We start from the raw sequence: 23,187 nt of genomic DNA, 5'->3' as shown, positions 1-23,187 counted from the left end.
GCCTGCGAGCCCCACCCCTTCAGCCAAACCCCGCCCATGTCCCCTCAAGCCACACCCACCTCCACCCAGGCCACGCCCACTTTAAGCCCCACCCCCCTTACACCCCGCCCACCCACCACTCCCGGAGCTCAGCCTCTTTTTAAGCCCCGCCCACCCCGCCCCTGCCTTCTCACCTTGGGCGGGACCAGCGGGGGGCGGAGCCAGTGCAGGCAGCAGTGTGGGCGTGGCCCGGGGCGGGGCCGCCAGGGCCAATCCCAGCCCCAGCCCCAGCCCCGCCCCCCCCGGGGGCAGCAGGGGGGCGGGGCCAGCGGCCGCGGGGGGTGGGGCCCCGGTGGCGGGAGGGGCGGGGCCGGCAGCCAGGAGGGCGGGGCCAAGGGTGATGCCCGTGGAGGGGGCCGGGCTAACCAGCACGGGGGCGTGGCCAGCAGGCGGTGGGGCGTGGCCGGCGGGCTGGGGGGCGTGGCCAGGCGGCGGGGGGGCGTGGCCGAGGGGCAGCACCCCCAGGGGGGGCCCTGCCCCCGGGCGGGGGGTGTTGAGCAGCAGCACCGCCCGGCTCTCGGCCTTCGGGATTGGCTGCAGCATCCTGGGGGGGGCAGGGATGGGGGGGAAGGGGGGAGTGTCACACCCCCGGCCCCACCCCCAAGCACCCCACCCCCCCCGCCCAGTACCCTGACCCTCCCCCCACCCCCGCCACGGTGATGTCCCCGAGGGTCCCACCACCACCTCACCGCCCCCCTGGTGCCCACAGTGTCCCCAAGGCCATCCCAAGTGTCCAGAAGCCCACCCACAGTGTCCCCAAGGGTCCCACCCCCATCTCATTGACCCCATGGTGTCCTCAAGGCCATCCCGAGTGTCCCCAAAGGCGCCCATGGTGTCCCCAAGGGTCCCACCCCCATCTCATTGACCCCATGGTGTCCTCAAGGCCATCCCGAGTGTCCCCAAAGGCGCCCATGGTGTCCCCAAGGGCTCCCACCCCCATCTCATTGACCCCATGGTGTCCTCAAGGCCATCCCGAGTGTCCCCAAAGGCGCCCATGGTGTCCCCAAGGGCTCCCACCCCCATCTCACTGACCCCATGGTGTCCTCAAGGCCATCCCGAGTGTCCCCAAAGGCGCCCATGGTGTCCCCAAGGGTCCCACCCCCATCTCATTGACCCCATGGTGTCCTCAAGGCCATCCCGAGTGTCCCCAAAGGCGCCCATGGTGTCCCCAAGGGCTTCCACCCCCGTCTCATTGACCCCCTCGTGTCCTCAAGGCCATCCCGAGTGTCCCCAAAGGCGCCCATGGTGTCCCCAAGGGTCCCACCCCCATCTCACTGACCCCACGGTGTCCTCAAGGCCATCCCGAGTGTCCCCAAAGGCGCCCATGGTGTCCCCAAGGGCTCCCTGCCACGCCCAAGGAGCTCTACCACCATCTCATTAACCCCCCGGTGCCCCTGATGTCCCCAAGGCCACCCGTGGTCTCCCCAAGGGTCCTACCAGCACCCCAGTGACCCCAAGGCAACCATAGTGTCCCCAAGGCCATCCCAGCATCCCCAAGACCCCTGGTGTCCCCAAGGGCCCCGCCACCACCTCAGTGCCCCCAGCGTCCCCAAGGCCACCCCAGTGTCCCCCTCACCGGTTGACTTTCATGCGGACGGGCTTGGGGCGCGGGGGGGGGTCAGGGGCGGCGGCGACGTCCTCGACCAGGCGACGCGTCACCCGCCAGCGGGGCAGGAAGGTGTCGGCGGCGTAGCGGGACACCCGTCCCTCCAGGGTCACCAGGTCAAACAGCCCCATGTCCACGTGCTGGGGACAACGACAGGGTGGCCCGTGTCACCTCAGACCATCCCCACGTCACCTGTGTCCCCCATAAGCCGGGCGCCACGAGCCATGCGGCTGGTGTGTCCCCATGGCCTCAGCATCGCCAGAACTGTCACCAGCGAGACACGGGGCCACGCTGGGGACCCTGGGTGGTGGTGACAACGACACGGTGGCCTGTGACACCAGGGGCCACACCTCCATCTAGCCTGTGGTCCCATAACTTTGGCCAAGAAGACCTTAAGCCACCTGGCTGCTGTGTCCTCATGGCCTCTATGTCCCCACAAGTGCCACCACAGATCATGCTGGTGTCCCCAGGTGCCAGCACACCCTGTGTCACCTTGGGCCACCCCCCTATCTCACCCGGGTCCCCAGAACCCTGCTCAAGAAGACCTTGAACCCTGCACCTGGTGCACCTGAGGTCCTGTGTGTCCCCAGAAGTGCCACCACCACCACAAAGACACAGGACCATGCTAGAGACCCCAAGTGCTGGTGACAACGACAGGATGGCCTGTGCCACCTCAGGCTACCTCTAAATGTCATCGGTGTCCCCATTACCCTGGCCAAGAACACTTCGAACCCTTCACACGATGCTTCCCGTGTCCTCTACCTCCCCAGAAGTGCCACCACAAGTCACGATGGTGACCCCAGTTACGGTGACAACGACGTGGTGGCCTAGGACACCTGGGGCCACCCCTCCATCTCGCCCATATCTCCATAACCTTGGTCAAGAAGACCTTGAGCCCTTCACCTGACGCTTCCCATGTCCTCTACCTCCCCAGAAGTGCCACCACAAGGCCACCCTAGCGCCCCTGGGTGCCGGCGACACCACCAGGGCACCCAACGCCACCCCTCAAACCACCTCCTGTTGCCCCCCAACCTCCTCCCCAGATCAATCCCCTTGGCGTGCCATCCCCCACCCTGTCCCCCCAGCATTGTCACCTTGAAGGGGTCGGGGTCGAGGGCGCGGAGGACGAGGGAGGCGGTGACGAAGCAGATGCCCTCGGTGATGAAGGGCGAGTGGACGGGCCGGGGCTCGAAGAGGTCGGGGTGGTTGCACACCTTGCGCAGCTGCATCAGCACGTTGATGACGCTCATGAAGTGACCGCTGGCCAAAGTGGCCTTGGTGCTGCCGAGAGGGAGGACAAAGGGGGCAGGTGAGGCGGGGGGGGGGGGTGGGGGGGTGCGAGGTGACACGTGGGGGACACCGGTGGGGACGCGCCGCCCACCTGGCTTGGCCCATGAAGTCGTCGTAGAGGTAGCGCTGGCGCTTGGAGAGGCGGCACTTGAGGACGTGCTCGTACTTCTTGGGCATCTGCTTCTCCACGTCCACCTTCAGCCGCCGCAGGAGGAAGGGGCGGAGCACCTGGGGGAGCAGCCAGTCAGCTGCCGCCTTGTTGGGGGGTTCCACCCAACAAAATAGGGGTGACCCCCCCCCCCCAAAATAAGGCGGGGTGGGAGGAGGAACCCGGGCAGGGTGGGGAATGGGGTAACGGTCAGCCCCACCGTGGAGCTGGGGGGAGGTGACAAAAGGGGGTACTGCCAGCCGGCTGTGCCCCGAAACAGGGGGGGCGCCCCCAAAGTGGGGGTCACCCCCACCCAGCTGCGCCCCAAAATGGGGGTCACCTAAAAACGGGGCTCACCCCCACCGAGCTGTGCTCGGAAACGGGGGTCACCTAAAAACGGGGGTCACCCCCATCGAGCTGTGCTCGGAAACGGGGGTCACCTAAAAACGGGGGTCACCCCCATCCAGCTGCACCCTAAGACTGGGCGGTCACCCCCCCCCGGGTACACACCAAACCAGGGACCACCTTCCCCAACCTCTGCCCCAAAGCGGGTCCCAGCCCCCCCGAATGGGGCCTCAACCCCCTCCCTGCCCCCCGCCCCCAAATTTTTGGGGTGCCCCCCTCCCCCACCTTGTGGAGGCGCTTGACGAGGCTCTCGTTGTACTCCTGGCTGCCCTCGATCATGCCGGTGAGGGGGTTGGAGAACCATTCCTTGAACTCCCGGTGGGACTGGAAGACGCGGGGCATCAGGAAGTGCATGAGGGACCACAGCTCCATCAGGCTGTTCTGCAGCGGCGTCCCCGTCAGCAGCAGCCGCCGCTGGCTGCGGGGGGAGGCGACGACACCCGGTCAGCACCCATGGGTGCCTCCCGGGGAGGGCAAAGAGAGCACCCACGGGGGTCCCCATGCACCTACAGGTACCCCCAGGCAGCTACAAAGCCCCCCCTCCCCTTCCCAGGGTGCTGCAGGTGCCCCCCAGGCGGATACAAGGCACCCACGGGTGCTCCTGGGGGGATGCAGAGCCCCCATGGGCAGCTACAAGGCACCCACAGGGCACCCGTGGGCGCCCCCCCAGGACCTGTTGAAGTTGAGGAGCGACTGCCACCGCTGGGACTTGAAGTTCTTGATGTTCTGGGCCTCGTCCAGGATCAGGTACTTCCAGTTCTTCCGGCGGAAAGCCTGGTGGTCCTGCAGGACCAGCTTGTAGGAGGTGATGCACACGTGGAAGGCGTTGGGTTTGGTCCAGCCCTGGGTGGGGGGCACCCATGAGGGTCAGGGGTGGGTGGGGGGGGGGAGGTCAAGGGACCCCCCCATCCCACCCCGTGGGGGTTGGGGTTCACCTGCCGCTTCAGCCGGCGCTCCTTCTGCGCCCCGTAGTAGGTGAGGATCTTGAAACTGGGGCACCAGCGCTTCAGCTCCATCTCCCAGTTGAGCATCACGCTGGTGGGCACAATGATGAGGTGGGGGCCCCAGCTGCCTGCGGGGAGCGGGGGTGGCGTCAGGAGAAGGGGTGGGGGGCACCCACGGGTGCTGGGGGAGCCCGTGGGGACGTACAGATGCTACAAAGAGCCCACAGCACCCATGGGTGATGAGAGAGCCCATGAAGACCTACTGATCCTACAAGCAGCCTACAGCACCCATGGGTGCTCAGGGAGACCATGAAGACCTACAGACCCCATAAGGAGCCCCCAGCACCCATGGGTGCTCAGGGAGACCATGGGGACCTACAAACCCTATCAGCAGCCTACAGAACCCATGGGTGCTCGGGGAACACATGAGAATCTACAGACCCTACAAAGACCCCGCAGCACCCAAAGGTGCCCAACGAGAACGTAGACGGGGCAATAACGTCCCCACAAACAGCCTACAAGACCCGAGAACAATCTAGATGAGTTCTAAAGACCCTACAACAACCCCACAGCACCTGAGGGTGCTCAGATGGGCCCCAGAGACCCTATAAAGCCCCCACAGCACCCAAAGGTGCTCAAGGAGAACCTAGATGGGCCTTAAAGACCCCACAAACACCCCACAGCACCCAAGGGGACCGAAGGACAACCAAGATGGGCCTTAAAGACCCCACAAACACCCCACAGCACCCAAGGGGACCGAAGGACAACCAAGATGGGCCCTAAAGACCCTACAAACACCTCACGGCAGCCAAAGTTGCTCAGTTGGGCCTTAGAGACCCTACAAAACCCCCAGAGCACCCAAAGGTACCCAAGGACAACGAAGATGGGCCCTACAAAGACCCCACAGCACCCAAAGGTACCCAAGAAGAACCTAGATGAGCTCTAAAGACACCACAAACACCCCGGAGCAGCCAAGCGTCCCCAAGGACAACCTACATGAGCCCTACAAAGCCCCCACAGCACTCAAAGGTGCCCAAGCAGCTCCCACCCAAGACGCCCACCACCTCCCAAGGCCCGGCAGAGACCAGGGACCTCCCAAGGCGGGTGGGTGAAGGGCACCCCTCACCCTTCTCGCAGGCGAGGTGGGCCAGAAGGGAGATGGTCTGGATGGTCTTGCCCAACCCCATCTCGTCGGCCAAGATTCCGTTGAGTTTCTTCTCGTACATGGTGACCAACCAGTCCAGCCCGATGTGCTGGTACTCCCGGAGGGTGCCCCGGAGCAGGTGGGGGATGGGCGTCTTCACCTGGAGGTGGTGGTGGGGGGGTGTGTCAGAGGTGGGTGACCCCCTTCCCACAGCACCCATAGGTGCTGGCTGGGCCGGGGGAGGGGTTACCTGGGTGGTGGCCAAGGTGTAGCCCTTGGGTTGGAGGCTCTCGGCGGCGGCAGCGATGTCAGTGATCTCCTTCTTGGGGGTGGGGGTGGTGGAGGGAGGCTGGGGGGCTGCGGGCGGGGGCCCCCCTCGGTGCTCTTGGGTGCCTGGGGGCGGGGAAGGGTCCTCGGTGGCGGGAGCACCTGCCTCGGTCTCCTCCTGCTCCTCTTCCTCCTCCTCTTCCTCCTCTTCTTCTTCCTCCTCTTCCTCTTCTTCATCTTCCTCCTCTTCCTCCTCATCCTCGTCCTCTTCCTCCTCCTCCTCGTCATCGCTCTCGGCCACCGGCGAGTCTGGGGGGGTGGGGGTGGAACATGGGTGCTGGGAGCGGGGCTGCAGCACCCATGGGTGGCTCTATGGTACCCAGGGGTGGTCTCTAGGACCCAGGACTAAGCCCATGGCACTGGGTGAGGGTCTCTAGGACCCAGAGGTGACCCTACAGCACCTGGGTGGGGGTCCCTAGGACCCAGGGCTGACCCTACGGCACCTAGGTGGGGGTCTCTAAGACCCAGGGGTGGCCCTTATGACACCCAGGCGTGGCCCAATGGCATTGGGTGGGGGTCCCTAGGACCCGGGGGTGGCCCTTATGACACCCAGGCGTGGCCCAATGGCATTGGGTGGGGTCCCTAGGACCCAGGGGTGGCCCTATAGCACTTGGGTGGGGAGGTCTCCAGGACTGAGGAGGTCCCTATTGGCCCCCAGGGGTGACCCTATGGCATTGGGTGGGTGTCTCTAGGACCCAGGGGTGACCCTACGGCACCAAGGGGGGCCCTATAGCACCCATGGGGGTCGTCCCGCCCCCACCCAGCACCCCGGGGTGTCCCTACCCGAGCGGGTGCTGCTGGCGCCGGGGGGGGAGTCGCAGTCGGAGTCGGCGAAGGCGCCGGCGTACTGCTGCAGCAGCTCCTCCATCGGCAGCGCCCCTGCGGACACGCACACGCCTCAGCACGCCTCGACACGCGTGGGGCACGGGCAGGGCGGGGGGCACCCTGGGTGGGGGTCTCTAGGACCCAGGGCACCCCTGCCCTCACACACATGTGGCCGCGTGTCCTGGCACACACGTGTCCTCGCATCTTCCCATACGTGTTTGCGCGTCCCCCGTGTCCTCGCACACTGCGTCTATAGCCTCATGCACACGGGTGTCCCCCTGTCCTCGTACACGTTGTGCCCCGGCACACGCGTGTCCTTATGTTCTGACACACATCCCCGTGTCCCGGGACACGCCTGTCCCCACGTCCCTGCACACGTGTGCCCGTGTCCCTGCACACACACATCCCCGTGTCCCCGCACACACATTCCCCGGCCGCACACGTTCCTGCACACACGTGTCCCCGTGTCCCCGCACACACGTTCCTACGTCCCTGCACACGTTTCCGTATCCGCATGTGTCGCCGTCCATATGTGTCTCCATGTTCCCGCACACGCGTAAACCCTTTGTCCACACACATCCCCGCGCGTGTTCCCGTGTCCCCGCACACACCCATCCCCCAAGTCCACACGCGTGTGCCCCACGTCCCCGCACTCACGTGTGCCCCATGTCCCCGCACATACGTGTCCCTGCGTGCCCCTACACGTGTCCCTGCGCAGGCACATCCCTGTGTCTCCCCACACACGTGTCCCCTCACACACATCTGTGTCCCCTGCACACACGTGTGCCCCCGCCCCCCCCATCCCTGGCACGTGCATGTCCCCACGTCCCCCCCCGCACGTGTCCCCCTGTGTCCCTGCACACGTGTCCTTGTAATTCACCCCCCCCATCCCTCCCCATGTCCCCCCTGCCAGGCGTGTCCCCGCACACGCGTGTGCCTGTGCCCTGTGGGTCTGTGTGGGTGCTGGGGGGTACCCGTGGGTGTGGGAGGGCACCCGTGGGTGCTGAGGGGGCACCCGCGGGTTCTGGTGGGGGGCTCCCACGGGGGTGGGAGGGGCACCCACGGAGAGGTGGGGGAGCACCCATTGGGACTGGGGGACACCCATGGGGTTCTGGTGGGGGGGGCTCCCATGGGGGCGAGGGGGCACCCATGGGTGCTGGGGACCCACAGAGGTGTGGTGGGCACCCACAGGTGCTGGTGGGGACCCATCAGTGCTGGGGGGCTCCCATGGCGGAGGGTGGGTGGACAGGGACTCGTGCGCTGGGGGGCACCCATGGGGTGGGGGGGGCTCCCATGGGTGCTGGGGGGGACACAGACGGGGGCACCCATGGGTGCTGTCCCTACCCTCGCGGGCCAGGTCGTCCAGCTCCTGCTTGTGGTCGACGTCACCCTCCAGCCGCTCCTGTGCCGCGATCGTCTCCTCCTCGTCCTCACCTGTGCAGGGACATCGGCCCAGGGTGGGGGGGACATCAGCCCCGGGGGGTGACATCGGCGCCGGGAGGGGGGGCGGGTGGGGGTGGTGTGACAGGATCCCCAAGTTGGGGGGTGACAGCCCTGGGGGGGACCCAGCCCAGGGGATGCAGCAGAGCTGGGGGGGTGACAGTAGCCCCAAGAGGGGTGACAGACCCCGAGGACAGGGGACAGAGCCCCTCAGCTGGGTGACAGACCCCAAGGACAGGGGACAGAGCCCCTCAACTGGGTGACAGACCCCAAGGACGGGTGACGGAGCCCCTCAGCTGGGTGACAGACCCCGAGGACAGGGGACAGAGCCCCTCAACTGGGTGACAGACCCCAAGGACGGGTGACGGAGCCCCTCAGCTGGGTGACAGACCCCAAGGACGGGTGACGGAGCCCCTCAGCTGGGTGACAGACCCCGAGGACAGGGGACAGAGCCCCTCAACTGGGTGACAGACCCCAAGGACGGGTGACGGAGCCCCTCAGCTGGGTGACAGACCCTTGCTGATGGAGGACAGAGCCCAAAGACAGGTGACAGAACCCCAGAAATGGGTGACAGAGCCCAAGGAAGGGTGCCAGAGACCCTCAAGTGGGTGACGGAGCCCCTCAACTGGGTGACAGACCCCAAAGACGGGTGACACAGACCTGCAAATGGGTAACAGACCCCTCAATTGGGTGACAGACCCCCCAGGACGGGTGACAGAGCCCCACGATTGGGTGACAGAGCCCCACGACTGGGTGCCCCCCACCCCGTCCTCACCTTCCTCCTCAGCCGCGAACTCCTCGTCCTCCTCGCGGGGCTCCCAGGGCCGCTTGTTCCTCCGCAGCAGCGCCTGGGGGCGATGGCGGAGAGGGGGGTGACAAAGGGGTGACAAAGGGGTGACAGGGGCGTCCCCGAGGCAGGGGACGGGGTGGGGGGGTACCTGGGGGGGCAGGGAGCCCAGCAGCTCCTCCAAGGGTACCTCCCCCTCCCGGCGGCGCCCCTCGGGGGAGGGACCCTCGGTGACATCCTCATCCGGTGGCTCCGTGTCCCCATCTGCGGGGGGGCGGGGGGGGGAGGGAGAGGGGGGGTCGGCACCCATGGGTGGCCCTGGGAGCTCCTTGTCCCCTCCCCTCCAGGGGGCCCTGTCCCCTCCCCAGCACCCATGGGTGGCCCCATCCCCTTTTTCCCTGTCCCCATTGATGGACCACATCCCCTCTGTCCCCTCCCCAGCCCCCCTGGGTGCCCCGTGTCCCCTCCTGTGTCCCCAAGTGTCCCCAGCCCCCCTGGTGCCCCATGTCCCCGGAGTGTCCCCAGCCCCCCTGGGTTCCCCGTGCCCCCTCCTGTGTCCCCACGTCCCTGTGTGTCCCCAGCACCCCTGGGTGCCCCGAATCCTTTCCTGTGTCCCCATATCTCCAAGTGTCCCCTCCTGTGTCCCCATGTGCCCCAGTGCCCCCAACCCCCCTGGGTGCCCCTGCGTCCCCAAATGCCCTCACCCCTCTCCCCAGTGTCCCCAGCCCCCCTGGGTGCCCCGAGTCCCTTCCTGTGTCCCCATGTCCCCAAGTGTCCCCAACCCCCCTGGGTGCCCCTATGTCCCCTCCTGTGTCCCCAGCCCCCCTGGGTGCTCCAATCCCCCCCTGGGTCCCCATGTCCCCAACCCCCTTGCGTGCCCCATGTCCCTCCCTGCACCCCCACCTCCCCAGGTGTCCCCCCTGACTCGGGGTGCTCCTGCGTCCCCGGGCTGTCCCTGTCCCCCGTCCCCGCGGCGGTGGCCCCACCTTGGGGGGCGAGGTGGCGGTGGGGGTTGGGGGGGCCGCGGCGGGGGGCGTTGAGGCTGCGGCTCAGGAGGTCCGAGTACTTCTCGGTCTGGCCCACGATGAAGTCCAGCTGCAGGTCCAGGGCCTTCTTCCGCTTCTCCTCCAGCCGGGACTGCTGCTTGAACTGCACCACCTGGGCCAGCACCCACCAATCAGCACCCAACGGCCACCATGGGTCACCAACTGCCAGCCCAGGTCACCCAATGGCCATCATGGGTCAACAATGGTCACCCGATGGCCACTACGGGTCAGGAACATCCACCCAAGATCACCCAATGGCTGTCACAAGTCAACAATGATCACCCAACGGCCATCACAGGTCAACAATGGTCACCCAACGGCCACCACAGGTCAGCAACGGACACCCAAGGTCACCCAACGGCCATCACGGGTCAACAATGGTCACCCAATGGCCACCACGGATCAGGAACGGCCACCCAAGGTCACCCAACAGCCATCATGGGTCAGCAACGGTCACCCAGTGGCCACCATGGGTCAAAAACGGCCACCCAAGGTCACCCAATAGCCATCATGGGTCAGCAATAGTCACCCAACAGCCATTGCGGGTCAGCAATGGTCACCCAACATCACCCAACGGCCACCACAGGTCAGCAACGGCCACCCAAGGTCACCCAATGGCCATCGCGGGTCAGCAATCGTCACCCAGGGTCACTCAACGGCCACCATGGGTCAGCAACGGCCACCCAAGGTCACCCAATGGCCATCACAGGTCAGCAATGGTCACCCAATGGCCACCACGGGTCAGCAATGGCCACCCAAGGTCACCCAACAGCCATCACGTGTCAACAACAGCCATCTAATGTCATCCAACAGCCATCACGTGTCAACAACAGCCATCTAATGTCATCCAACGGCCACCACAGATCAACCAACAGCCACCACGGATCCGCAACGGCCACCCAATGACAACCATGAGCCATTAACAGCCATGCAATGTCATGCAACGACCACCATGGGTCACCAACGTCCACCCAAAGGCCACCAAGGGTTAGCAACGGCCACACAACGTCATGCAACGGCCACCACCGGTCACAGGGAACTACCCAATGACCACCACGGGCCAGTAACAGCCATCCAACATCATGCAACAACCACCACAGGTCACCAGCAGCCAGCCCAGGTCACCCATCGGCCACCATGGATCGTTAAAGCCATCCAAGGTCATCCAATGGCCACCATGGGTCAGCAATGGCCAGCCAAGGTCATCCAACTGCCACCCAATGACCACCATGGGTCATTAACAGCCATCCCATGTCATCCAATGACCACCGTAGGTCACCAACAGCTACCCAATGGCTACCATGGGTCACCAAGGGCCACCCAATAGCCATCACGGGTCACCAACAGCCACCCAAGGTCCCCCAATGGCTATCATGTGACATTACCAGCCATTCAATGTTACCCTACGGCCACCATGGGTCGGCAACGGCCACCCAAGGTCACCCAATGGCCACCATGGGTCATTATCAGCCATCCCATGTCATCCAACGGCCACCCCGTGTCACCATCAGCCAACCAATGGCCACCACAGGTCACCAACAGCCACACAATGGCCACGACGGGTCAGCAATGGCCACCCAATGTCACCCAATGACCACCACGGGTCATTAACGGCCATCCACTGTCATCCACTGGCCACCACGGGTCACCAACGGCCACCAAGATCACCCGATGGCCATCATGAGTCATTAACAAACATCCAACGTCATTCAATGGTCACCATGGGTCACCAATGGCCACCCAAAGTCAGCAGAGGCCACCATGGGTAAGCAATGGCCACCCAAACTCACTTGATGGCCACCACGGGTCAGCAATGGCCACCCAATGTCACCCGATGGCCATCATGTGTTATTAACAGCCATCCAATGTCATCCAGTGGCCATCACAGGTCAGCAATGGCCACCTAAGGTCGTCTGATGACCCCCATGGATCACCAATGGCCACCAAGGTTGGCCAAGAACCACCCAATGCCACTCAGTGGCCACCCAACAGCCACCATGGGCAACCACCAGCCACCCAACGGCCACCAAGGGTGGCCAAGAACCATCCAACGCCACTCATTGGCCACCCAACAGCCACTCAGTGGCCACCAAAGCCAACCAATGGGCCACCACCAGCCACTGTAGGTAACCACTGGCCACCATGGAGCCTGACAGCCACCCACGAGCCAGCACAATGGACCAATGGCCACCCAATCGCCACCAAGGGCACCCACTGGCCACCTGCTGACCACCGTGGGCACCCACTGGCCAACCACCCACCAACCACTATGGGCGCCCAGTAGCCACATGCTGCAACACTAGAACATCAGAACAAAGTGGCTACCAAAAGTGATGGTAGACACCCGAGACAACTTGGTAGCCCAGTGGGGTTTGGAAACGTGCTGCTGAGCACTCTTGGGTCTCCTGGGGGTAATGGCCACCCAAAGAAATTTGGTAGCCCAGATGTAGTGCTGGGCCCCCTTGGGTGCCCCAGGAGTTAGTGGCCACCCAGCGAGGGCTGATAGCCCAGTGAATGACCAGGCTGGAAGGGAACTGGGGGTGGGGACACCCAATGGGTGGTAGCCACCCAGGTGTTTCGGTAATCCAGCGGTGGTAGGTTTACGGGCTGCCAAGCACCTTTGTGTGGTAGCCATTCAAGAGGACTGGTAGGCCAGAGTGATGAGTACATGGTGCTCTGCACCCATGGCTGCCCCAGGAGATTGGCGGCCACCTGAGATAATTTGGTAGCCCCCTGAGATAATTTGGTAGCCCAGTGGCAGTCATGCTAGAAAAAAATTACGTGCTAAACACGTCTGGGTGTTCCAGAGTGTGGTGGCCACACAGACTAATTTGGTAGTCAGCAACGTGGTGCTGGGTACCACATTGGGTACCCACCATGGGTACCCTGGAGCTGGTGGCCACCCAGGAGCTGTTGGTAGCCCAGGGGTGGCCAGGCTGAAAAGCACCAGAGCGTTAAGAACCTTTGGGTGCCTCACAGCTTGGTAGCCACCTAGAAGCCTTAGTGGCCACTCAGAAACGTTGGTAACCCATGGGTGGCCACAGACATGCTGCCAAGCACCCATGGGTGCCCTGGAACTAATGGCCACCCAGGAGCTGTTGGTAGCCCAGAGGTGGCCAGGCTGAAAAGCGCCAGAGTACGAAGAACTTCTGGGTGCCCCCGAGCTTGGTGGCCACCTAAAAGCCTTGGTGGCCCATGGGCGGCCACAGACATGCTGGGTCTGTGGAGTGCTCTGGAGACCAAATGAACTCTAATTGCCAATACGCTAGCCGCATCTGACAGCCCCAAAATTTGGTAGCCACGAAGAAGACCTAAGTAGCCACTCAAGAACACTGGTGGTCTACAAGTAGCTAAATAAGTCCTGCTAAGCACCTAAGAGTGCTCCGTGGGTGGTGGCCACCCAGTTCCTCCCCACCCAAAGCACAACATGCAAAAACCCTGGTGAGACCCAAAGGCCGTGAGAAGCCACCCATGGGTGGGCATCACCGGGGGGGAGGTGGGGGGAGGGGGGTGGTCCTCACCTTCTCCACGTTGCTCCAGAACTGCTTGACCTCCTTGGCGATGGCGGCGGCCACCCGGCGCAGCTTGGCCTGTTCCTCCCGCTTGGCCCGTTCCTCCTTCTGCCGCTGCTCCTCGTGGTGACGCATCACCATCCGCACCACCTGGGGGGAAGGGGGACACCCGTGGGTGGGGGGGACACCCATGGGTGGGGGTGGCACCCACCAGGAGGGACCTCCAAGCGCCCAAGATGAGGAAGGGGCTGCTGTAGGGCTGAGCCTCCTCCAAACCCCCCTGAGATGCCACCAGAGCTTCTCCAGGAGCTTGAGTCTCCCCTAAAACTCCTCCAAACCCCCCTGAGATGCCACCAGAGATTCTCTGGGGTGGTTGAACCTTCTCTAAAGCTCCTCCAAACCCTTCTGACATGCCATCAGAGATTCTCCAAAGAGTCAGACCTCAACCAAAGTTCCTCCAAACGCCTCTGAGATGCCACCAGAACTTCTCTGGGGGGGCTGAACCTTCTCTAAAGCTTCTCCAAACCCCTGCGAGATGTGATCAGAGATTCTCGAGGGGGTTAACCTTCCCTAAAGTTCTTACGAAGCCCTCTGAGATGCCACCAGAGCTTCTCCAGGGGGTCGAACCTCCTTCAAACTCCTCCGAGATGCCACCAGAGGCTCTCCAGCGGCTCCTACTGGGTTGAGCCTCCCCCATTGGCTGAAAAGAGGGTGGGGCCCCCTACCTTGCGGGCCACGCCCCTCTTCCAACGCCGTTCCTGGGCGAAGTCGGCAGCCAACCACTGCATCTCCTCGCAGAGATAGTCCCAGTGGACCTTGGGTCGGGCCGGTTCCGGGACTTTGGGCAACCGTCGTAAGGACCAGAAACCTTCACGCTTCATCTCTGCCACCCGGTGCTCCACCTCCGCCTCCTGGGGGAGAGAGGGGGGCACAGCAGGGGGTCAACCACACCCCAAAACCCCCCCAAAATCCCTATGCGGCAGCAGAGATTCTCCGAGGGCTGATATAGGGTTGGGTCAGGTCAAATCACCCCCAAAAATCGCCTTCAATTGTCCCAAAAAATAGGTCTAGAAAAACACTGAAATTCTGCAGCGGGTTCTATAGGGCTGAGCCACCCTCCAAGTGCCCCCCAGATGACACGCGGGACTTTCCAGCACCAGCTATGGGGCTGAGCCCCCCAAGTGCTGCCCAATCCCCCCCCCATGACACTCGAGACTCTCCAGTGGCTAGTATAGCGCTGAGCCACCCGCAAGTGCCCTCCGAACCCCCCCAGATGACACCCGACACTCTCCAGCACCAGTTATGGGGCTGAGCCCCCCAAGTGCCCCTCAATTCCGCCCCCCGCCCCCCCACTGCTGGAGGAAGACTCTGGGCCTAGAAGCCAAAACGTGGGGGGGGTCGGTGCTTACGTGCTTAGCCTGCTCGGCGATCTCGGCGTGGGTCTTGTCCCAGAGGCTGGGGGGCTCCGGGGGGCCGGGGGGGCCATCAGGGCGGGGGGGGGCCGGTGAGGAGGCGGGGGGCGAGACGCTGCCGGGGGAGCCCGAGGAGGCGGGGGACACCGGGTTGCTGCCCGTCATTCTGGCCGGGGGGAGCTGGGGGGGCGGACAATGACACAGGACCAGGGGGTCAGGTTTTGGGGGGAGGTGGGGCTGGGGGGTAAATCTTGGGGGGGGAAGGGGTGGAAACAGGGGTCGGGAATGAGGTTTGGGGGGGGGAGACATGGGGGGGGAGTCTGGTGGGGGACTATAATGGGGTGGGGGAGCAAGAGGAGTTTGGGGGGGGTCTATGGGGGAATCTGGGGGGACTATGAGGAGTTGGGGGGGTCTTGGGGGTCTATAAGGGGACGTGCGTGAATTTGGGGGGGGCCTATGGGTAGTTGGGGGGCACAGAAGAGGTGGGGGGGTTCTATAGGGAGTCGGGGCGTTACAGGCGGCAGGGGAGTCTGGGGGGTTTTTGGGGGGGTCTGTGGGGAATTGGGGGGGTCTACGGGGGGTATAAAAGAGCTGGGGGGGCTGTAAGGGGGTGGGAGGTGGGTTTGGGGTGGGTCACTTGGGGGGGAAGTCACTTGGGGGGCAGAGATCACTTTGGGGGGGGGTCACTTTGGGGGCAGAGCCCCCTCCCAGACGGGTCCGGGGGGGGTGTTGGGTGCTCCCTCCCCAGCCCCCCCCCCTCACCTGGGGGTGCAGCGGCGGGTGGGGGCGAGGTGGGGGGGCCCCGGGGCCCCCCGCCTGCCCCAGGGCATGCTGGGAAGGGGGGGCCTCATCCTGGTCCAGCTCCTGGGCCCCTGGGCGGCCCAGCCTGCGCTCTGGGGGGGGGCGGAATAAGGGGTCAGGGTGAGGGGGGACACCCATGGGTGCTGCCCCCCCCCCACCCCCAGCACCCATGGGTGCTGCCGCCCCACCTGTGTGCGCGGGGCCCTCCTCCTCCTCCTCACACTCCACTTCCACGGTGTCGGTGGTGCGGGGGGGGCCGCTCCTGGCGGGGGGGGGGGACACACGACACACAGAGAGAGGGGAACAGTGGGTGACCCCCACCCATGGGTGCTGACACCCCCAGGGGTGCTGACCCCCCCGATATTGACACCCCCCTGTGGGTGCTGCTCCCCCCTCAGTGGGTGCTAAGCCCCCCAAACGGGTGCTGAGCCCCCCCAAAATGGGTACAACCCTCCCAAATGGGTGCTGACCCCCCAAAATAGGTACTCACACCCCCTCAATGGGTGCCACCCCCCCAATGGGTGCTGACCCCCCCCAAACAGGTGCTCACACCCCCTCAAATGGGTCCTGCCCTCCCCCCCCCCATGGTGACACCCCCCCTCCCCCCCGCCTGACCCCAGGCACCCTCTGAACTTTGACCTGCACTGGGGGGGGGGTGTGTGTGACCCACTTGGGGGTCCCCTGTGCCACAGCAACACCCATGGGGTGCCCCACATCGGAGGCCCTACAGGTGCCCCACAGAAAGGTCCCCTGCCCCATAGCGGGGTCCCCAAGCCCCACATGGAGATCCCCTGCCCCACAGCGGGACCCTCAGGGTGTCCCACACCGGGGTCCCCAGGCCCCATGAGGGGGCCCCCTGCCCCACAGCAACAGCCGGGGGGTGCCCCACGTGTAAGTCCCTCTGGCTGCCCCACATGAGGGTCCATCGCCCCACACACACGTCCCCTGCCCCACAGAGGGAGCCCCTGCCTGCCCCGCATGGGGGTCCCCTGCCCCACATCTTGGACCTCAAGCCCCACAGAGAGGGCCCTCAGGCTGCCCCACACGGAGGCCCCTCGCCCCCCACCAGGCCCCAGCTGGGGGCCCCCCCAGCCCCACGGGCGATCCCTGCCCCACACTTTGGATCCCGAGGCCCGCAGAGGGAGCCTTTGGCCGCCGCACACCGGGGTCCCCCGCCCCACATCTTGGACCCTCAGCCCCACAGAAAGGCCCTCAGCCTGCCCCACACCCGGCCCCCTTGCCCCACTTGGGGGCCCCCCAGGCCCCACGAAGGTCCACTGCCCCACATCTCGGACCCTCAGCCCCACAGAGGGACCCTCTGCCTGCCCCACACGCGGCCCCACTTGGGTGCCCCACGGGGGTCGCCTGCCCCACACCGGGGTCCCCTCCCCCCTTTCCCGCCCTTTCCCTCGGAGGGGGAGGGGGGGGTCCCCGCTCTCCCGTTACCGATCGCTCGCGGCCTCACCTCACGGGAGGGGGAGGGGGGGGGAGGGGGAGGCGCCTCCCGCTCCGCCTCAGCCCCGCCGCTCCGCCGCCATCCGCCGCCGCAAAATGGCCGCCCCCAATCTCCCTCCCCCCCACCCCAAAGCCGCCCCCCGGCCCGGTGCCCCCCCGCCCCCCCCCCCAGCCCCGGGGCTCACGGGAAATGGAGTCCGAAGCCACCGGGCCAGCGGCAAAATGGCGGCGGCCGCCGCCGCGCGCGCGCTGCCGGCGGACTGTGGGGGGGGGGGGAGAGGGGGGGGGGAGGAAGGGGCGGGGAAGGAGGGAGGGGGAGGCGTGGCCTTCGAGATCTCGCGAGAACCCGGCGCGGCGGCAACAGGGATCTCGCGAGATTTCATCCCCCTCCCCCCCCCCCCCCCCCGCGCGCTCAGAGCGAGGCGGGTCTCGCGAGAGGGGAGAAGATGGCGGCGGGCGGCGCGTGGCGCGCGGGCCCCGCCCCTCGGAGGGTAGGGGGCGTGGCCAGGGAAGGGGAAAGGGCGGGGCGAGGGGGGAAGCTCCGCCCACCCCGTGGCGGCGTGACGTCGGCGCGCTGCGAGTGACGTCAGGGCGCGGGCACGTGGCGGGGGGGGAAGGGCGGCCATGTTGGGTGAGCGCAGGGGATGATGGGAGGGCGGCCATGGGGGGCCCCCCACAGCCCCCCCCGAGTCCCCCACGTCCCCCCCCCAACGTCACACCACTCCGGGGGCAGTTTCGACCTGTTTTTTTATCTAAAAGGAGCAGAAACGGCGTCAAAAAGAAAAAAAAAACCAAAATCCCTGTTTTCACCCCAACAACGCGCGCGGGCGGGGGGAGGGGCCGCCCCCGGACGGGGGTGGGGGGGGGTTGGGGGGTGTCACAGGGGGGTCCCAGACGTCACGGAGTGTCCCCAAGGGTCACGGGGTGGCCCCAAGGGAGGGTGACCCGGGGAGACAGGAGAGGACAAGGCCACTTTGGGGGGGGGGGGGGGCTGGCTGCCGGTGACCCCGCGGGACACGGGTGACACCGTGGCGGCCCAGGAGGGGACAAGGGACACGGTGACGTCCCCAAGCCTCCCCCAGGTGCCACCACCGGCGGTCACCTCGAAGGGGACACCCCACGTCTCCTAGAGACACGGTGGCCCTCGGGCGGCTCTCGGCGAGGCCGGGGGTGACACCGTGGTGGCCCGGGGACACGGTGACGTCCCCAAGCCTCCCCCAGACGCCACCGCCGTGGCCATTGTGAAGGGGACACCCCACGTCTCCCACGGATCCGGTGGCCCCGGGTGGCTCCAAGTGACCCCCGGGGGACACCGGGGTGGCCCAGGAGGGGACAAAACCCAGGAGAACGTCTCGAAGCCTCCTTAGATGCCACCACCGGTCGGTCACCTCGGAGAGGACACCCCGCATCTCTGGTGGAGGGGGGGTGGCCCCGGGGGACCCCGCGGGTGGCCCCGCAGGACATGGGTGGCCCGTTGGGGACACGGGCGGGGCTGGGGCGGGGCGGGGGATGATGTCACAGGAAGTAGTCGGCCACCGGCTTCTTGGAGGGGATCCCCCGCGTCTCCTGCGGCGCCGCCTCGAAGATGATGAACTCCTTCTGCAGGTGCTCGTCCAGCTCCAAGATGGCCGCCACGTTCCCGCACCTGCGGGGGGGGAGGCGGCGTGTGCTTAGCGTGTGCTTAGCGTGTGCGTGGGGACACGCAACCCCCCCCCCCAGGGCAGCAGCAGTTGGTGGCTGACGCCGTGACGGTCATTCGGATTCCCCTCCCCCCCGCCGCGTTCCCCACCCTCCGTTCACCTCGTCACGTGTGCTTAGCGTGTGCTTAGCGTGTCCTTAGCGTGTCAGCTCACCTCTACGGCCGCCGCGGGCGACCCCGCGCTGACGACGGTTCCCTCTGAGCGTCATTTGGTGCCCGCCTGTGTCCCGTCCCCCCCCCTCCCTGCGTCACACCACACCTTGACGTGTAATTAGCATGTTCTTAGCGTGTCGAGATCCCCCCACAGCAGCAGCCGTGGCCGAGCCCACCACGGGGACGGCCCCATTCACGCATCACTCACCGCCCGCTGGCGTCCCCCCCACCCCCCCCACCTTACCGTGTTATTAGCGTGTCCTTGGCGTGTCCTAGCATGTTGACACCCCACCATCAACCCCAGCCCAACCAGATGCCAACCCTCCCCCCCACCCAGTGCCACCAACACCCCGCCCCCTCCCCTTAGCGTGTGCTGGGCATGTGCTTAGCGTGTGCGATGGTGATGGTCCCCCCCTCCAACCGTGTTCCCTGCCCCGTGTCACGTCATCGCGTGTCCTTAGCGTGTCCTCCGCACGTCGAGTCTCGCCTGCACAGCCCTCAGCCGCTCGAGCGCCGCTCAGTGCCCCCCACCCCCGACCCCACGGGGCGCCTTCGCGTGTACTTAGCGTGTTCTTTGTGCGCTGGGACCCCACCGTCAACCACAGCCCAAGCGGGCGACCGCTCCCATCCCAACGCCGCCCGCGGCCCCGCTGCGCCCATCCCGCTCCTCCCCTCTTTCCGTGGGCACGGCGTGCGCTTGGCGTGTGCTTAGCGTGTGCTTGGCGTGTGCTTGGCGTGCGGGCTGACCTGTAGCAGTAGTTGGGGGCCGACCAGACGGTGAGGACGGTCTCGTTGAAGTGCCACTTGTAGCCCTCCATGACGAGCTGATGGGCCCGGCAGATCATGTCGATGTCGTTGGAGGCGTTGAACTGGGCCACCACGTCGCTGCCGAAGAGGTAGCCGGCCCCCCGCGGCGACACGCCCCAGCCCGTGGTGTCTGCCACACGCGTGTTACGTGTTACGGTGGGGGGGGGGAAGGGGGATGTGACTTGCCGTGAGGCTGGGCGGTGACACGGGTGTCACCCTGAGCCGCGGGGGGGGGGCATTAGTGGCCACGTGTATGGCCACGCCACCCACACGCGTGTTGCGTGTAGCACCTGGAGCAGCCCCATGCGGCCACAGGGTGTCACGCGGGTGGCGTGGCGCGGCCATACGTGTCACACGGAGAGGCGGGGGGGTGGGTATGCAGGGAGATGTAGCACACGCGTGTCACACGCATCCACATGTGACCACAGCCCCACACACGTTGCACGCGGCAGCCCGGCGCGGTCACACACGCGTCACCTGGAGCCACAGGGGCCAGAGGAGGGGCTTTGCGTGGGGACGCGTGACCCACACGCACGTTTCGCGTCCACACGCGTCACAGGGAGCGGCCCAGCGTGGCCACGGGGTCACGCGTGTCACGTGGAGCAGCCAGCTGTGGCTCAAAGGTCACGCGTGTGCCACACCGAGGTGTGTGTGGGGGCACACGCGACCCACACGCGTGCCACACGTCTCCACCTGCCTCACGTGGAGCAGCCCAACGTGCCCGCGGCTTCACACGCGTGGCACACGCGCCAGCCCTGCGTGGCCAGGGGGCGTCACACGGGTCCCCCCATGCTGCCATACGCCCCAGCCCGGCACCCCCGTGTGCCAACACACAACACACGCATGCGTCACGTGTGTGTCCCCCCCCCAGGTGACAAGGCCACCCCGAGAGCGACGAGGAGGCTGCGGGGCGCCGCACGGGCCACGCCACGCGACAGGGGGGTGGAGGGGGGCCGCCGGGCTCCCCCCCGCCCTGCAGAGCGGGGACACGCGGTAACACGGGCCGACACGCGTGTGTGGGACATACCCTCGGGGTCGGACCAGAGCAGGTCGCACATGGGGCCGTCGTGGGGCACCTCCTGCTTGCGGTCGATGGTGCGGATCTGGTCCAGCGTCTGGATGGAGGGCGAGAGGCCCCCGTGCACGCAGAAGATCTGCAGGGACACGCGTGTGCTTAACATGTGCGATGCCTGTGCCGCCCCTCCGCCCCCCCAACCCCGCGAGGCTGGAGGGACCTCCGGGGGGAAACAGGCCCCTGAATCCAACCCCAGGGGCCTGCCCATGCCCCCACGTGTGCTTAGCGTGTCCTTGACGTGCTTTTAGCGTGTCGTTAACATGTTCTAAAGTCTGCCAGCGTCCTCATCGTGGTGCCCAGGGCGGCAATGAGGCTGCAGAGAGCAAAGCTGCCCCCAAACACACCTCCTTACTGCCGCACGCGTGCTTAGCGTGTCCTAGCATATCACTAGCGTGCCCTGGCGTGTGCTTAGCATGTCCTTAGCGTGCCCTTCGCACGCGCTTAGGCCATCCCAGCACGCTCGTCGCGTCGCCCGTGACAGCAAGGGGGCTGCAAAAAGCAAAGCTGCTGGTGCAGCCCTCGTAGTCACAGCTTCCCATGTGCCTTTGTGCCCATAGCGTGTTCTTAGCATGTCCTAGCATGTACTTAGTATGTCCTAACACACGTTTAGCGTGTCCTAAGCCACCCCAGTGTGCGCACAGAGCGGTCCACAGCAGCAGTGCGGATACAAGGCACGAGGCTCCCGCTGCCGACCTCATAAACGGATCTTCCCGCGCACTTACGTGCCCTTCACGTGTTCTTAGCATGTCCTAGCGTGCATTTAGCACATCTGGGCACGTACTTTGCGTGTCTGTACCTACCCCCCCGCGCTCACAGAGCGCCCCACAGCAGCAAGGCAGCGGCAGAGCAAACCTACCCGCGCCGCCCTCGTAAACAGATCTCCCTGCACCGCTTGCATGATCTTAGCGCGTCCTAGCATGTGCTTAGCATGTCCTGTTGTGTACTACGCACGTCCTCGCCTACACCAGCGTGCTCCCAGAGCCCTCCCCAGGGCAACGCAGCTGCGGAGCATGAAGCTATTGGCACCCCCCTCATCGACGCGTCTCCCTATACGCCCACACGCCCTTAGCGTGTGCTTAGCGTGCCCTAGCATGTACTTCGCGTGTGCCAGCATGCGCTTAGCATATCATCATCTACACCAGCGTGCTCCCAGAGCCCTCCCCAGAGGCAACGCGGCTGCAGAACTCACGGCACGGCACGGCCCCGCCCCCCCCCCCGCCCCGGCGTGTCCCTGGCGTGTGCGTGGCGTGTGCGGACCTTGCCGTCGATGATGGCGGAGAGGCTGAGGTAGTCGAAGATCTCGGTGCAGTAGCGCCAGACGGTGACGGAGCCGTACTTGCGCAGACACTCGTCGTAGAAGCCGTACACCTGGGTGATCTGCCGGCTCTCGTGGTTGCCCCGGATCAGGGTGATGCGGTCGGGGTAACGCACCTGCGGCGCCCGCACCCATGGGTGTCGTCGCACCCATCCCCCCCCCCTCCAGGTGTCCCCGCCCCCCCCCCCCCGCCCCCCAGACACTTGGGTCCCCTCCAGGACCCCCCCAGATGTCTGGGTCCCTCCCACATTGTGTGTCCCCCCCCCCCAGCCCCCTGGGGCCCTCCCTGCACGCCTGGGTCCCCCTGTGGGTCCGTCCCCCCTCCCCACCCCGGGTTCCCCCCCCCCAATACCTGGGTCCCTCCCGCATCCCCCACCAGACATCTGGGTCCCCCCCGGCCCCAGGTCCCCCCCCATGTTGTCCCCCCCCCAATACCTGGGTCCCTCCCGCATCCCCCACCAGACATCTGGGTCCCCCCCCGCCCCAGTACCCCCTCCGCCCCAGACACTTGGGTCCCCCCCAGATGCCTACCCCCCCCCCCCGCCCCCCGGGGACACCTGGGTCCCCCCCCCCCACATGTGGGTCCCCGCCCTCCAGGTCCCACCTTGAGCGCCAGCAGCAGCAGGAAGGTCTCGACGCTGTAGAAACCCCGATCCACAAAGTCCCCATGAACAGGTAGTTGGTCTCTGGGACGTCCCCCCCGACCTGGGGGGCAGAGGCGGGGGGAGGCACTTAGGGGGCGGTTGGGGGTCAGGAAGGAGGCGGGGGAGCACTTAGAGGGTGGTTGTGGGGCACAGGAGTCACTGCAATGGCAATAATGGGGTATGGAGAAGGGGCTGGCGGGCACTTAGGGGGCAGCTGGAGGGCGCAGGGGCCGTTTAGGAGGATAATTGGGGGGCAGGACGCTGCTTAGGGGGCAGGAAAGGTCGTTGGGGGGCACTGAGAGAGCAGTTGGGG

General features: G+C 66.0%; 2 protein-coding genes across 3 annotated transcripts in view; both read right to left on the bottom strand.

The window, feature by feature from the left end:
• Positions 1-17,417, bottom strand: part of SRCAP (Snf2 related CREBBP activator protein) — a 29,986-nt gene extending 12,569 nt beyond the window's left edge. Inside the window, exons 1-20 of one of the 2 annotated variants that reach the window (XM_074571478.1) lie at positions 17,367-17,417; positions 15,915-15,988; positions 15,688-15,818; positions 14,923-15,105; positions 14,239-14,424; positions 13,523-13,663; positions 9,942-10,113; positions 9,107-9,219; positions 8,944-9,016; positions 8,073-8,162; positions 6,687-6,782; positions 5,827-6,152; positions 5,559-5,736; positions 4,424-4,560; positions 4,162-4,331; positions 3,714-3,906; positions 3,027-3,163; positions 2,740-2,926; positions 1,616-1,785; positions 174-583 (exon numbers count right to left, since the gene is read on the bottom strand). In XM_074571478.1, coding sequence (XP_074427579.1) covers positions 174-583; positions 1,616-1,785; positions 2,740-2,926; positions 3,027-3,163; positions 3,714-3,906; positions 4,162-4,331; positions 4,424-4,560; positions 5,559-5,736; positions 5,827-6,152; positions 6,687-6,782; positions 8,073-8,162; positions 8,944-9,016; positions 9,107-9,219; positions 9,942-10,113; positions 13,523-13,663; positions 14,239-14,424; positions 14,923-15,090 — 2,947 coding nt within the window. In that variant the 5' untranslated portion in view covers positions 15,091-15,105; positions 15,688-15,818; positions 15,915-15,988; positions 17,367-17,417. Of the gene's footprint in view, positions 1-173; positions 584-1,615; positions 1,786-2,739; positions 2,927-3,026; positions 3,164-3,713; positions 3,907-4,161; positions 4,332-4,423; positions 4,561-5,558; positions 5,737-5,826; positions 6,153-6,686; positions 6,783-8,072; positions 8,163-8,943; positions 9,017-9,106; positions 9,220-9,941; positions 10,114-13,522; positions 13,664-14,238; positions 14,425-14,922; positions 15,106-15,687; positions 15,819-15,914; positions 15,989-17,191; positions 17,342-17,366 lie in introns of those variants that run through there. The other variant, XM_074571477.1, reaches the window with a different exon arrangement.
• Positions 17,418-17,910: 493 nt separating this feature from the next.
• Positions 17,911-22,935, bottom strand: PPP4C (protein phosphatase 4 catalytic subunit; the record flags this gene model as incomplete). The annotated part of the gene is given in 6 exon segments (XM_074571479.1): positions 17,911-18,826; positions 19,781-19,970; positions 20,868-20,994; positions 22,173-22,346; positions 22,835-22,899; positions 22,902-22,935. Coding segments are annotated over 6 exon segments (720 nt in total), but the record flags the coding sequence as incomplete, so codon positions are not given.
• Between the last annotated feature and the right edge of the window lie 252 nt (positions 22,936-23,187).

The sequence above is a fragment of the Larus michahellis genome, unplaced genomic scaffold (assembly GCF_964199755.1).
Source record: "Larus michahellis unplaced genomic scaffold, bLarMic1.1 SCAFFOLD_358, whole genome shotgun sequence".
Lineage (NCBI taxonomy): Eukaryota > Metazoa > Chordata > Aves > Charadriiformes > Laridae > Larus > Larus michahellis.
The sequence above is the reverse complement of the archived record's forward strand: the minus strand, read 5'-3'. Positions and strand labels throughout refer to the sequence as shown.